General features: G+C 41.2%; 1 protein-coding gene across 1 annotated transcript; it reads right to left on the bottom strand.

Moving 5' to 3' along the window:
• Positions 1-7,225: 7,225 nt before the first annotated feature.
• Positions 7,226-15,929, bottom strand: lipca (lipase, hepatic a). The gene is made up of 9 exons (XM_086107306.1): positions 15,677-15,929; positions 13,633-13,820; positions 12,536-12,715; positions 11,700-11,817; positions 11,389-11,622; positions 9,213-9,458; positions 9,018-9,132; positions 8,634-8,852; positions 7,226-7,639 (listed from the first exon to the last, which is right to left on the bottom strand). The coding sequence occupies exons 1-9, from the start codon at positions 15,774-15,776 to the stop codon at positions 7,522-7,524; spliced, it is 1,518 nt and encodes a 505-aa protein (XP_085963432.1). The 5' UTR covers positions 15,777-15,929; the 3' UTR covers positions 7,226-7,521.
• Positions 15,930-15,940: the final 11 nt, after the last annotated feature.

Here is a 15,940-nt window from a genome sequence, read left to right on the forward strand (position 1 = left end):
ATAAATACCGTTGTTGGAACTATGTCCACATTTCAGCCCTGGTTTAAGTTTCACGATGAACCAATGCGTTATTTGTCATAATTGAATTTAATTTGGAATTTTTAGTCTCAGGTAATATAGGCATTTTAGTTAGCGCGTCAACCTCACAGTGCAGAGATACTGGGTTTGTTTCCAGCTCCGGCCTTCCTGTGTCGAGTTTGCATGTTCTCCCCGGGCCTGCGTGGGTTTTCTCCGGGTACTCCGGTTTCCTCCCACATTCCAAAAACATACATGGCAGGCTGACTGAACACTCAAAATTGTCCCTAGTTGTGAGCGCAAGCGCGGATGATTGTTCGTCTCTATGTGCCCTGTGATTGGGCTGGCAACCAGTTCAGGGTGTCCCCGCCCACTGCCCGAAGACAGCTGGGGTAGGCTCCAGCACCCCCCGCGACCCTTGTGAGGATGAAGCGGTTCAGAAAATGGATGGATATGCATTTTATGCAGAGAGCCATGATCTGTATATCATTTTCGATGACAGTTGTGCGACAATGGGCAGAGAAAGTGATCAATGGAGCAATACAATACGATACGATGACGTGTGTGCAGTTGGTGCGGATAATCGTTGCACCGTATTTTTTTTTTTTTAAGTGACCAGGAGCATCAATTGTAGTACAACTTTAGGTGTGCAACTTTACTGATGTCATTGTGCTTGTTTTTGTGACCTATGGTCTTGAGTTGTTCAACCCTCGTCAAATTGTTTCACGCATGCGTTTGTGTTTTTGCAACTGTGGAAGTGAAAAAGGCCAAAACAGAAATGATCAGTTTATTGCTGAAGTCTTGGGTTTGATTCAGTTTTGTTGCATTTTTCTTTATTTCTTTTCACATTTACAAGCATAAAATGAAATCGAATCCCTGGAATTGTCAAGAAAATGCTACTGAACTTCCTAATGGGAATTCAATGAGTTTGGTGTCACCCGATAATAGCTGAACTGGCAAGTTTTCAACAGTTTTTCTCCCAAATGTCGGAAATGTTAGAACACGACCTTACTTTTTCGATTTCCATCTGCTCAGGAAGGTAAGTTGTGATGTAATCAAATATTTCTACGCACTTAACAGGCTGCTTCACAACAACCGCACATTCTCTCCTGTTTCTCTCACACATTCACTGCGACCTTCCCAATCTTTGAGCTGCACGTCCTCGGAGCCCAAAGCGAAAACCAGTCCATAGAGCGGTTCTGCCACATTTCGGTGTACCCAGTCAGCAAAGGCATCGGGCCCGGATTCGGCATGAAGCTGGCACAGCTGGCCTTGAGTCAGCACTGGCATAATGCATGTGGGCCGAACACGGCCCAGGAGTGTCAAAGGAGGCACCGGCTTGACTCTGGCAAACCAGATGAGGGCCAGTTGTGGAGTGAAGTATTTGGGCCAGAAATCAATTTACAACTCCGGCCCGTATATGGCCAGCCAGTATTGAGCCACCCTTAAATGCAGTTTCAGATTTATTTTTTCAACACACAGCCTTGTTTTACAATTGCACACCGATGCGGAATTCCATTCATCACACACACACACACGCACGAGGTTCAATCAGGCCCGCAGGATAATTTAAAAATGAAAAAAAAATGCATAAAAGACACAGAATCAATATTTTTAATAGCCGAAAAAGACGACCATGTGTAGTAAGGCGTTTTTAGCCGAAAAAAACCGACCATGTATAGTAAGGCATTTTTAGCCGAAAAAACCCCGACCAAGTATAGTAAGGCGTTTTTAACCCCAAAAAACGACCATGTATAGTAAGGCGTTTTTAGCCAAAAAAACCGACCATGTATAGTAAGGCGTTTTTCAACGAAAAAAAACAACCATGGATAGTAAGGCGTTTTTAGCCGAGAAAGACAACCATGGTAAGGCTTTTTTAGCCGAAAAAAACGCCCATGTGTAGTAAGGCATTTTTAGCCGAAAAAAAAAGACCATGTAGAGTAAGGTGTTTCAAGATGGCGCCCGAGTAGGAAGCTGTCAGCAAGTGCTCTCATGAGCCTTGCTTTTTTTGTTGTTTTTGTGTTTGTTTTGTCCCTTTGTGTTTGTTGTTACGTCGTGTGGACCTGATGTGGACTTTTTTCAGCATTTTTTGGCCTCGACATTCATTAAAGAGGAGACTGTGCTCGGTGGTTGCGCCTTCTCGGCAGCATGGGTATACCAGCACTGTTTTTGACTGGGAGGAATGTCGGCGCCATTTGATTGTCGTTGCTGGACAGTCCCGGGGCGCTTGTGTCTTACGTCTGTAATGGGCAGCATTTTTCACAGCCCCGCTTGTTCAGCGGAGAGATCGGTGCTGTTGAACGGTCTGCGGCTGGATGGATGTAAGTCTTGAGGAGCCGACGATGAGAAGAAAGGAGCGTTAGCGCGGAGTGCCGATGCGGATTTGGAACTGGGAGTCGCGGCTTGGAGTTTGAAGCGGATTACGTGGGACAGGAGAAATGAACTCATCTCTTTTCGTCAATGGACGCTACAGCTTCGTGTTTGCTTTCAATACTTAGCTTGTAGCAGACGTGTGCACATTTTCAGCATGACGTCTCTGATCCACTGGTGAAAGGACACTTTGATCCTCTCCTCTTTCATCTAGAACTGCTTCAGACAACAAAGTGTATGCAGAAAATTGGTGAAGATTGCACGACTGTCTGTGTCCTATGTGTTGTGTTGTGTTATTTTTGTTATTTTGACTTCGAAATGGCGCCGCGAGAGTGGCTGCCTTTCCAGCAGCTCTTATATTTTGTTGTTCTACTTCTTCCTTTCATAACTTTGGGAATTTCTCCATTGCGAGACTAATTAAGGTTTTCTTATCTTATCTTTAGCCGAAAAAACGACCCTGTATCTAAAAACGCCTTACTAAACATGGTAGGGTTTTTTTCGGCTAAAAAGTCCTTACTATACATGGTCATTTTTTTCGGCTAAAAACGCCTTACTATACACGGTCGTTTTTTTTCGGCTAAAAATGCCTTACTATACATGGTCGTTTTTTTCAGCTAAAAACGCCTTACTATACATGGTAATTTCTTTTGCCTAAAAACGCCTTACTATACACGGTCGGTTTTTTTCGGCTAAAAACACCTTACTATACATGGTCGTTTTTTTCGGCTAAAAACGCCTTCCTATATACAGTACATGGTCGTTTTTTTCGGCTAAAAATTTCGTCCAAAAATGCCTGACTATACATGGTAGTTTTTTTCGGCTAAAAACGCCTTACTATACATGGTCGTTTTTTTCGGCTAAAAACGCCTTAATATACACGGTCGTTTTTTTCGGCTAAAGATTTCGTCCAAAAACGCCTTACTATACATGGTCGTTTTTTTTTTTTTCCGGCTAAAAACGCCTTACTATACATGGCCGTTTTTTTCGGTCAAAAACGCCTTAATATACACGGTCGTTTTTTTTGGCTAAAAATTTCGTCCAAAAACGCCTTGCTATACATGGTCGTTTTTTTTTTTTTCGGCTAAAAACGCCTTACTATACATGGCCGTTTTTTTCGGTCAAAAACGCCTTACTATCAATGGTCGTTTTTTTCGTCCAAAAAGGCATTACTATACATGGTCGTTTTTTTTTTTTTGGGCTAAAAACGCCTTACATGGTCGTTTTTTTCGGCTAAAAACGCCTTACTATATACATGGTCGTTTTTTTCGGCTAAAAATTTTGTCCAAAAATGCCTTATTATACATGGTCGGTTTTTTCGTCCAAAAAGGCATTACTATACATGGTCGTTTTTTTCGGCTAAAAATTTCGTCCAAAAACGCCTTACTATACATGGTCGTTTTTTTCGGCTAAAAATTTCGTCCAAAAATGCCTTACTATACATGGTCGTTTTTTTTCGGCTAAAAACGCCTTACTATATATGGTCGTTTTTTTTCGGCTAAAAACGCCTTACTATACATGGTCCTTTTTTTTGGATAAAAATTTCGTCCAAAAATGCCTGACTACACATGGTCGTTTTTTTTTCGTCCAAAAAGGCCTTACTATACAGGGTCGTTTTTTTCGGCTAAAACCGCCTTACTATACACGGTCGTTTTTTTATTTCGGCTAACAACGCCTTACTATACATGGTGGGTTTTTTTGGCTAAAATTTTTGTCCAAAAACGCCTTACTATACGTGATCATTTTTTTCGGCTAAAAACGTCTTACTATACATGGTCGTTTTATTTCGGCTAAAAATTTTGTCGAAAAATGCCTTACTGTACATGGTCGTTTTTTTCGTCCAAAAAGGCCTTACTATACATGGTCGTTTTTTTTGGCTAAAGATTTTGTCCAAAAACGCCTTACTGTACGTGGTCATTTTTTTCGGCTAAAAACGTCTTACTATACATGGTCGTTTTTTTCGCGGCTAAAAACGTATTACTATACATGGTGGTTTTTTTCAGCTAAAAATTTCGTCCAAAAAAGGCCTTACTATACATGATAAATATGTTCGGCTAAAAACGCCTTCCTATACACGGTCGTTTTTTTTCGGCTAAAAACGCCTGACTATACATGGTCGTTTTTCGCGGCTAAAAACGCCTTACTATGCATGGTCGTTTTTTTCGGCTAAAAATACCTTACGATACATGGTCATTTTTTTCGGCTAAAAACGCCTTACTATACATGGTCGTTTTTTCCGGCTAAAAATTTTGTCCAAAAACGCCTTACTATACGTGGTCGTTTTTTTCCGGCTAAAAACGCCTTACTATGTACATGGTCGTTTTTTTGGGCGAAAAACTCCTTACGATACAAAAAACAGCTTCAATCAGCCTTACTTATCATGTTGGTCAAAGAAAGAAGGGATATGGTTGCAACATCTGGGGATTGAACACCCAACCGCTAGTTTGGGACATAGTTTCTCTACCCCTGAGCCACACCACCACATAACTTCTTGTTTGTTTTGTGTTTTCTTCAATAAAGCTGCAAATGGTGGTGAAAGAAATATGTGACCTTGTTGCAAACACTGGGAATCGAACACCCAACCGCTGGATTTGGGACTTGAACTTTCTACCACTGAGCTAACCCACCACAATAAACCTTTGGGTTGTTTTGTGTTTTTCCTCAAATAAGTTGTATATGGTGGTTAAAGAGTAGACGTTGTTGCAATAACCAGGGATCGTACACTCAACCTCTGGTGTGGCACTCTACCACTGAGCCAAAGCACCACATAGAGCAATGGAGTTGTGTTTTTTTATTAATCATGGTCGTTTTTTTCGGCTAAAAACGCCTTACTATTCATGGTCTTTTTTTTCGCGGCTAAAAACACCTTACTATACATGGTCGTTTTTTTCGGCTAAAAACGCCTGACTATACATGGTCGTTTTTTTCGGCTAAAAACGCCTTACTATACATGGTCGTTTTTTTCGGCTAAAAATTTTATCCAAAAATGCCTTACTATACATGGTCGTTTTTTTCCTCCAAAAAGGCCTTACTATACATGGTCATTTTTTTCCGCTAAAAACGCCTTACTATACATGGTAGTTTTTTTCGGCTAAATATTTCGTGTAAAAAAGCGTTACGATACATGGTCGTTTTTTTCGGCTAAAAATTTCGTCCAAAAACGCCTTCCTATACATGGTCGTTTTTTTTGGGCTAAAAACGCCTTACTATTCATGGTCGTTTTGTTCGGCTAAAAACACCTTACTATACATGGTCGTACTTATTTTCGCCTAAAAACACCTTACTATACATGGTGGGTTTTTTCGTCAAAAAAAGCCTTCTTATACATGGTCTTTTTTTTCGTCTAAAAACGCATTACTATACAGGGTCGTTTTTTTTCGTCTAAAAACGCCTTACTATACATGGTCGTTTTTTTTGGCTAAAAACGCCTTACTATCCATGGTCCTTTTTTTCGGCTAAAAACGCCTTACTATTCATGGTCGTTTTTTTCGGCTAAAAACACCTTACTATACATGGTCGTATTTATTTTCGCCTAAAAACACCATGGTGGGGTTTTTCGTCAAAAAAAGCCTTCTTATACATGGTCTTTTTTTTCGTCTAAAAACGCATTACTATACAGGGTCGTTTTTTTCGTCTAAAAACACCTTACTATACATGGTCGGGGTTTTTTTTGTTAAAACACCTTACTACTCATGGTCGTTTTTTTTCGTCGAAAAACGCCTTACTATACATGGTCGTATTTTGGGCTAAAAACGCCTTACTATACATGGTCGTTTTTTTGGGCTAAAAACGCCTTACTATACATGGTCGTTTTTTTCGGCTAAAAACGGCTCATCCTTCACTTCAAAGAGCCTCTTTGTACCGGCTCATTCTCGACCGACACATCACTTGTGAAAATGTAGGTGATTGAACAGTCAGAGGTGCTGCCAAAAAGACGCCTTTCTGCACTGAAATACAATGAAATTAATTTTGATTCCCTTTGCTGCAATACAAACCGGATACTTCATACTTGACCATAGAGTTAATTTAAAACTTAGTACCTCAATTCAAAAACAAAATCTGACGTTGAAAAAAACGTCATTTTGTATTTGTAAGACTGAATATTAAAATAAACAGAATTTAATTTTCAGTGAGGATCAAATACAGTTTCAAAGAAAAAAAAGTCTATCGTTTCAAATTCAGATTGTACAATTCAGATTCAGTTATTCAATCTGATTCAGAGTAAAATATACAAATCCATCCATTATCCGAACTACTGACCTTCAATTCATGTAATTCAAATTCAGTATAAACTATTTATATGTTATTCACGTTTAGTTTTTGGTGGCAAATATTCCGCTCCACAGGGTCACACCTAGTTTAGTTTTGGTTGTAAAGTGTCCTAGAGTGTCTTGAAAGACGCTTATAAATGAAATGTATTATTATTATTATTATTATTATTATAAGAAATTTCAGGGGTTATTTTTACTGACCATTCATTGTTCATGACATGTACAAATTTTTATTTTTCCTAACACACTGTCCATTCCCTTTTTCTTACAGTTCTTACAGCCGCTGTGAGACCTAACAGCCTAACATCTTGGGCCTCAGACCAGGAAATTGATGTCACAATCAAAAGATGGCTACATCTGGCTGCTGATCGGGATGGTGACAGGAAGGAGAGCATGAGAAGAAAAGAGGACATGGAGAGTGCAACAATTTGATGGACAGAAAAATACCGTTCAAGAGTAAGCTGCATCCCAATTCGGACTTTGTGTTCACTGTTAAATAAAGAAAAGTGCATTTTTCCAGTGTATGTGGAGTTATATGTAGCTTCACAAATTATGACAATAAACATATTTTTATAACAGTCGTTTTTGAGACTTTTTTTAATGTGGGTCAAATATGGCTCATGAAAGATGTGGCTTAGTTGATGTTGAATTCAGGCTGATATCAGGAACCTGTTCTGGCCCAGCGTCGGGTCCGAGTAGGGCCAGATATGGTTTTACAATGCGGCTCAGATCTGGGCCGAATGTGGCCCACATCATGGATGCCAGACGTGGGCCATTGCAGGACCGTCATTCATTGAGGCATGTGGGCCGAGTGTACGTGCCGTGTCTGCCCCAGAGCTGGGCCAGACCAATTTTGCTGACTGGGTAGTTACGTGTGCGTCCTCTTCTTGTGCTTCATTCCTGGCTCTTGTTGACAACGCACAAACACTTTAACTTTGGACATTTCTACATGCCGTTCGTCATTTGTCATGGCACAAAAAGATGTCCTGGCAGAAGAAAAAGAGCACATGAGCATGAGAGACTGTAAATTTATGTCTTTATATTGCACTTAATTGAACGGTGTTTGTTTTTTCTTCTTTCTTCTTTCTGCCTACATTCTTGCTGCTGGAGGCTGTAAATTTCCCCAGTGTGGGACAAATAAAGGATATCTTAAATGTTCAAATACAAATTGATAGAAAAGACATCTACGAGGATGTGTTGACGTCACATTGGAAATTGTTCTTGATCACGAATTTGTCTTCCTTTTTTTTTTAATCTACCCCACTGGCTTATCATATATGAACATAAATAGAATATGTACTATTGTTATATATTTAGTAATATTTATGAATAAAAGATTAGGTCCAGCAAAATAAAGGTGGATTTTTTTTCTGAAACGTCATAGCGATAAATTACAACACATGGAAAAATTTGCTGTTTCCCAGGGTTATTGTTGCATATTAATTGGCTCTGAACCTTGAATGACGTGACTTAAGAGATTTAAAAAAAATCCTCTGTAGAAGTGCATTTTCGAGGCACCCTGATTTTTTTTCAAGATAGGCTTTGTAAATAAAACATGTTTGTAAATATCTTAAAATTAAAATGACCATTAAGAGGTCAAGAAATGTAAGTTATTAAGTCTTGACAATGCACAGTTGTGAACTGAAAGTCATTCCAGATCACAAAGCATCATCCGCATCATAAAGCTAAATGGGAAAATACCGAAATGTGCAGATCTGTCATCTGGGCAAAAGGTGCCTACTTGGAAGAATGTAAATTAGAAAACATTCTGTTTTGAGGATCCGCGACACAACCCCAGATAAGCGGCAAAAAATGGCTGGATGGATGGCATTCTGTTTTGATGAACATATTTTTGTTGACCAAATAATTCCATCAATATTTCTTCAGACTGTTGAATCTACATGTCCTCAAAATCAGCTGACACGGATACAAAAAAAAAAAAAGGGCATCCCTTGAAAAAAAATGGGGAGTGTTTCATACCGTTCTTGTGCGTCGCCATCTTTGACGCTGATTTTGCTCACAGTCAGCAGTGGTTTGGTGTCCCGTCCACCCCACGTCATGATGGTCTGCACTCTGTTCCACACGTCTTTCCACAGAGCCGAACCTTCCCAGTGGAACTTGAGCAACATCAAATCCCCCAAATGTTTGTCCATGGTGATCAGGAAGGTGTACGTCTTATTCCCCAGAACCTGCTCCGTGCTTGCCGAGTTGAGAAATGAAACAATGTTACATACGACATCTCATTATGAGGCATCACGCAGATTTTTACACAGGCGTGAATTATTAAATTGTAAATGCTGTCTTGCTTGCAATAATGCGTGACACACACATGGCGTACGCTTGTGAATGGAGGGTCGTGCTCACAAGGCGAGAGGGAGTGCTCCGCTTTCCTCTTTGGTACCAGTGAGGGAGATGCTGAGAGAGGGTGTGGTGCTCTGCATGGGCTGCTCAAACTGAATCCTCAGCTGGTAGTGATAAACTGCACAGGAGGTCATAGAACAAACTAAATTTAATTTTCTGCCTGTAAACGGCAAAGGAGATACATGTAGATGGACGTACGCTTAAAGGGCATCCTGGAGCGTGTTTGCAGGTAGAGCCTCTTGCTGCGTTTTCCCGTTCGGACTTTTTTGATGTTGTAGCCCAGCGTGTTGCAGCGGTTCCTTCGGCAGTCCAGACAGACGCCTTTGTTAAAGGCCCGGTTGTCGCTGCACCTGTACGCTCTGATCGGACGGTCCTCGTTGAGCACTGAGTCAATGAACAGATGCACAGAGCGCTCGTGGGCGCATTTGACCGTTTGCCCAAAGCCTGCAGCATAGAATGAGAATGGGACATTGCTCAGGGGCGTAGCTAGAAATGTTTCAATGGGGTGGCCAAGCCGATACAACAGCTCAGTGAGGGTTGGCCGCGCATGCGTCTGTCTGTCTTAGGGGCGGCATGGCTCAGTGCTAGAGTGGTCGTTTCACACTCCCCGGCCATTGCGACCACGTTGAAGTATCCTTGAGCAAGACACTGAACCCCCAGTTGCTCCTGATGCTGTGTCATTAGTAGGCGAATGTGGTAACAGTGGAAAGTGCTTTGAGTACCAGAGGTGGAAAAGCACTAAAAAAACTGATCGTCCATTTACTTGGCCTCCCCTGGCTACCCTGTAGCACTGATATTGCTGTATTTATTCATGTCACATGCAGTACTGTGCAAAAGTTGTTTGTGTAGATTATTGATGCCATAAGATGATGGAAAATATGTACTTTTTAAAATATTTTAAAAAATATATAGTACTGTACTGAAGTCATGACATAATTGAATAGAATGTAAAGAATTAAACTTGCAAAAAAGCATCATTTGCTTCTGTTGTTTGCACTTTGGCCACCTGGGGGCAGTATAATACAGCTATCAAGTATCAGGTATCAAGTATGGATATACATTAGTTACCTCTTGTTGTTTTTCTTCGCTAAGGATAAAGAATACATGCCTGTGAATATTGTTATTTTGTCTGTCTACTAGTTTCGACAGAAAGTCACCTTGGAGAATATTACTCGAGTAAAACAGTTGAAGTATCTTAAAATTTTCTGCACTTAAGTTATCAATACTGATTTTCTAATACAGTATTGAATGTAGTTTACCATTGGAAGTAAAAGTATTCAAAAACGGTGAGTGGCTAATTTTATTTTTAATTATTTAGTTTGTTAATAAAGACTAGCTAACTTGTGGATAAGTGGGGGAAACGTATCATAGTAAAATTATACATCTTATATTGGGGGAAAAAATCCCAAAACTATTTTGGAAAGTCGAGATCACAGCTGGCTTCGGCACTGATTGGCTGTGAATGGTTTTCATAACAACATGAAAATATACATACAGTAGGTGGACCTAATACCTGTCTAAAGCTGACACCTGTCACACGTTGACGTTGTCACGTCCCCTTTCAAGTCATCATGTGACTGCGTAGCCTGGAGGCAGCTTGCCTCAGATGCTTGGACCGAGCACAGGAAGGAAAGGCACATGTTGCTAATTAACTCTCGAGCGTGACAGTTGCTTTAATGTGGCACTCATCGTTTTTTTTTTTTTTTTTTTTTCATTGAGAGGCACCAAAACACCGCGAATCGTCGAGCCGCTCCCGCTCAGCTGGAGGGAATTAAATTCATCTGCTCCAATGCACACAAGGAGAAACTGTCAACACCAGCAAAGATGAACGGGCTCAGTGCATCCAGGCTCCTCAAATCTCTGTTTTGAGGTGGCGGCACCAATTAAGAAAAAACAATGTTATGACAGAGCAGCGGAGGAGGATGCGCCGCAGCTCTTCCTGTTTGACTGACATGTTTTGCCTTAGCACATATGCGCCAGCATGTGACGATATTCCATCCGGAAAAACAAATCTGATCTTGTGAGGAGCCTTGAACAACCACTACAAAACTAATTTCTTTATGATATACTGTACAGTAGCTATGAATAGCCTACACACCCCTGTTCACGTGCCACTTCATACCGCTACGAAAAAAAAGACGTATCAAAGCCCTTTTTCAGCAGTCGTGACCGATAACCTTTTAACTCAACTATTATTTGTTCTTAATAGTTTTTATCTTTTCGAGAGGGGAATAAAAACGAACTGGAAATACTGCACCTGCGTGTAGACGTGTGAGAATGTGATTGTGATGTTTGAAAATGGAAGAATGGAAGCTATGAAAGCTTTCATTGTGTAAGTGTACCTAATGTTTTGACCGCTTGTAGCGCAACATACCAAGAAGGCCGTACTGGGAGACGTGCTCGTAGATGTTGTGCAGGTGGCATCCAGGTTGGAAGTCGCCCCCATTGGGGTAAAAGTCATAATGAGCCACAGCTTGCTTGATGCCCACACTGAGGCCCAGACGCTCGTGGGTGAACGTGTGAACGGCGTCCACGAACTCGGCATCGTCGGGCGACAGCCTGTCCGTTGGCGACATGCCTTCAAACAACGGCCCGGCCGGATCCAGACCTGCGCAAATGTCAAACGTCACCAAGAATGGCTGTGCCGCGTGAACACATCACCATATTTGTCCACATCAAACTCACCAGTAATTCTTCCTATTTGGTCTCGTCCTTTAAAGTGGCTTCCAGCAAATCCAGAGATGTGAGCGCCGAGGCTATAACCAATCAAATGAACCTTCTGGAATGAATAGTCATAGTGCTCCTGTGAGAGTGAGAGTAATAGCAATCTATTACGACTTAATATTATAGGAAGCCAATTCAGCATTTATTTCATAGGAGGAAATCAAGTCAAAAATTCCCTTTGCAACAATATGTTCCATGCGGCCCCAATAGTCTAATTGCGGCATTCTGACTAATTTTGCAGATACGACTACTATTCATGCAAAGGACATCACAGCTTTTCAGGTGTCAACCAATCACGACTCACCTGTTTTCTGAGTTTGGTTATCTTTTGATCGCAAGCTGAACTGTGATTGGTCGGAATCTGAGCCCTGAGCAGCTGTAATGTCATTTTTAATCGACAACAAAATCGCTGGCCTTTGAGGTAGAGGAAATAAAACGGTTGGATTTTGCTGCTTAAGTCATAGAGCACAAATGCAATATTAATCAGGATAACGTGTTTAGACTAGTGGGGCCGCATTCAACATAATATTGTCAAGAAGGTTTTTGGCTTGACTTCCCCTTTAAGATCCATTAAGTCCAACAGATCCAATAGTAGCAGTACTGTGCATCTGACCTTCTAGTTTTTTCTCCTACTATTAGTTTAGGTATACTCTTTTATATAACATTTATGAAATGTATTTTCATTGAACGGTTATTCCATTTAGGTTGTTTTGCTTTTCCTATTTTACAGCGCCACGTTGTTCAAACGTCGAACTACTGTGCAGCTGTCCTACAGCTGTGGAAAACCCTTCTGGTACCTTGAGTGAGGACAACAGATGCGCAATGTCTTTTCCAACCGCGCGCGTGCTGTGAGCCGCTTTGGGGTAGTGCTGGTGAGCCAGGGACAGCCAGTCGGTTATCACGACGTTGACGTCTCGCAGATGAGTCTTGAGGACGGAGGCCAACCTGATCACCCAGTTTTCCATCCTGCCGTCCATCTGCCCAAAGATCGCAACACAAACTTTTCTTCTTCATGTTGTTGCTAAAGTCAGTTGATTTCAACTTTTTTTTTAATACATTTTGTTTATAGTACTGTAAATGTACTGCTGGGCTCCGTTTCTAATAATTTGTGCCAGTCATGCTGCAAAATATTAGAAATTACTCTTGGTATCATCCATATTTCTGCATTTAAAAAAAAAAAACAACAACAAAAAACCGACTTTGGGCAAAATCATCACATTTCAGGCCAAAGATAAATAAATGAATACATAAATAAATGTGTGTGGTTGCTGAGCCATTAACATATTGCATCGCCAAAGCGAGCAGGCTATTTTCAGCACTTCAAACGGGTTAAAAATTGTAAAAATCAACCACTCATGGCCTGACAAATAGTATAGAATTGTACAAAAAAAACAAACAAACACTTTTGATGGCTATTGAAATCCCGATTAATAAACACAACCACTACAATAAAATAAAGTTTAATAATAATAATAATATTAATAATAATGGAATAAATCTCACAGGTTTTTCTTCATCGTATGAATGCTTTTGCTGATGGTTGCCCTTTTTGATGGCGCTTTAGATGTGTGATGTGAAAAAATGTGTGAAAAATGTGTGCGCGTGCCTGTTGAAACCGCGATTGCAGTTTACAGCATTGCAGACCTGAACTTCATCTTCTTGTTTCTAAAATTATGGTTACGTAATTTAATTATTAAATGAGAGGGACATTTAACACAGACGGTCAGTATGAACTACAAGCAGGATAATAAAACAAGCTGTTCAATGACTAATCCAATCAAAAGTGAGCATTGTGATCTTTTTGATAGACCCTCATTAAAGTGCGCAGGTGTAGCCGCAGCGAGTCGTCCGCCGTTACGCTTCACAAGCGAGCCAGCCGGCAGCGTGACCTTACCGACCACCCGTGAGTGATGATGATGAGGGGATTAGTGGCGTTGAAGCCGCAGGACGAGAGGCCATGCAGCTGCGGCGGCTCCAATGTGCAGGTGTCCCCCCTCGCCACCAATAGCCGGAAGACCGAGCTGCTGACGTGGGGCTCTTTTGCCTTCACAGGGACCCTCTTGTCTCCCAGAACGGCCACGTCTCGGGGAGAAAACACACACACACACACACACACACACACACACACACTTATCTGTGAGTAACACAACACAGCTGACGCACACTCATGTTTGCTCGCAGGTGAATAGTTACAAGTCATATCGAAACAGTATGCAAGGGTACATATTGATGGAATTATGTGCACACACACACACACACACACACTTATCTGTGAGTAACACAACACAGCTGACGCACACTCATGTTTGCTCGCAGGTGAATAGTTACAAGTCATATCGAAACAGTATGCAAGGGTACATATTGATGGAATTATGTGGTAGCGCAGCCATTGTATGAGGCCATTTTTTAAGCATTTATTCCATCGCCTTGATATCAAGCTTGAGTTTCCAGCTACTAGTGCACTTCAGGTCCTCACGAACGCTATATTGGGCATGAAAGTCATTCACAGATGAACTGTACGTAACAAAAGTCCTATAATAGATTTAAAAAAATAATAATAAAGCCACCATTGCATCATGCAGTTTGAACATGTAATTCAGTGATGCTTTCAGCTACCACTAGAGGGAGACAATGTACCACTGTTAAAAAATAACTGTACCAGACAATTTGGCGCACTAGTATAGAACAATTGTGTTTCGCTTGTAATGTTTTTTTTCCCCCACCATTCTGTGACAGTTCTGCACACTAGTAGGACAACTGCATGTCACCAATGAGGCATAACTGCGCTAGTTGACACCTAGATGTTAACTAGTGCAATTTTATATCACTAGTAGCACACAGTTTTCAAATACACGTAGTTGTCCTACTGGTATGCAAAAGTTGTCCCACTAGTTAGGACAATGAGTGTACCAGTGCATAGAACTTAAACTGGATATCATGGATCGCGAGTAAATGCTCAAATTGATGGAAAACTGCTTGTGCAATTATACACAAGTACATGGACTTTCCAAAAAGCTGCCTTTGTCCTCACTGGTAAGACAATTCTGTGCACTCGTCCTTACTAGAAATATGTATCTCCACCTCGTGCCACTTTTGGTCTACCAATACGGAATCACGCCCAAAGAGCTGCACGAGGAACACTACTAGGATTAACTCGTAGGCATTTTCTTGCACTAGTAGCCTTCTTGTATGTTTAAGTTATCCTACTACTGTGCAGAAATGTGTCATACAGTAATGAAAGTCTGTAGTGGAAAAAGTATGCATTCCATATCCTTAATATCCAGTTTAAGGTCGATTTACTAGTACACTCTTCGTCGTCACTAGTAAGACGATTCAGTGCATTTGTGGAATAACTCAGGCACACTAACAAAAAATAAAAATAAATAAAAGGACGTTGCTAGTCGGACAACAACGTTACATGTGAGGAGAAAGTGGATTGGATTTTGGTGCTTGTACGGTGCATGGAGTACCTATGGGTGAGGCACTCCTACTAGTTGGCCCAAATGCAGCTCGGTATTAGTAAGGCTTAATTGCATATTAATATTCCAAAAGTGGCACTAGTAGTGGAAAAAACTATTAATATGCTAGTCATTCTACTAGTGCACCCTAATAAATGCTTGAATGTCTTTCCAGGTCATAAGGACCTCTTTGGTACTTCTCAACAAGTTCCGTTGAATGGAACTCTGTCGGGTAGAGAGAGAGAGGGGGGGGGGGGGGAGCAGATACAGATGTATGTGTGTTTACACGTGTATATACCTGCACACTAGTAGGACAACTGCACGTCACCAAACATTGTATCTGTTTATACCGTACACACACACACACACACACACACACACACACAGATTTGTATGTATGTGTGTATCGATAAAACATATTAATTCTGGACTTGAATTTGTCAGTATTTCACTCGTGTGCTTTCGGAGCAGGTGACTCACCAGCTGGATGTCCTCTCATCTTCCTTCCATCTACGGCATGACACGTTAGGAGCAAACAGAACAGGACTTTCAGCACAAAAAGGGCGTCGCACTCGCTCATCGCTCCTTCAGGTGTCACAGTCAAGTCTGGGAATGAGATCCGTTCTCTCGTTGTTTGGGTTAGAGGGGCCTAATCGTGGTCATGTGGACTAAAGTAAAGTACAGTGGAGTGGAGAAGAGCGAGGCCTGCAGCTGGCTGGATAAGAGGCACTGGGCCTGTGCTGA

Source organism: Hippocampus guttulatus, chromosome 3 (genome assembly GCF_054856545.1).
Source record: "Hippocampus guttulatus isolate MCC_2025c chromosome 3, RoL_Hgut_1.0, whole genome shotgun sequence".
NCBI classification, from domain to species: Eukaryota; Metazoa; Chordata; class Actinopteri; order Syngnathiformes; family Syngnathidae; genus Hippocampus; species Hippocampus guttulatus.

Coding starts and splice junctions, on each gene's coding strand:
- lipca (XM_086107306.1), bottom strand. CDS start 15,776: ATGAGCGAGTGCGACGCCCTTTTTGTGCTGAAAGTCCTGTTCTGTTTG. Junction 9,133..9,212: donor CTCCAGGATGCCCTTTAAGC/GTACGTCCATCT, acceptor CCTCCTGTGCAG/TTTATCACTACCAGCTGAGG. Junction 8,853..9,017: donor GGAGCACTCCCTCTCGCCTT/GTGAGCACGACC, acceptor CAACTCGGCAAG/CACGGAGCAGGTTCTGGGGA.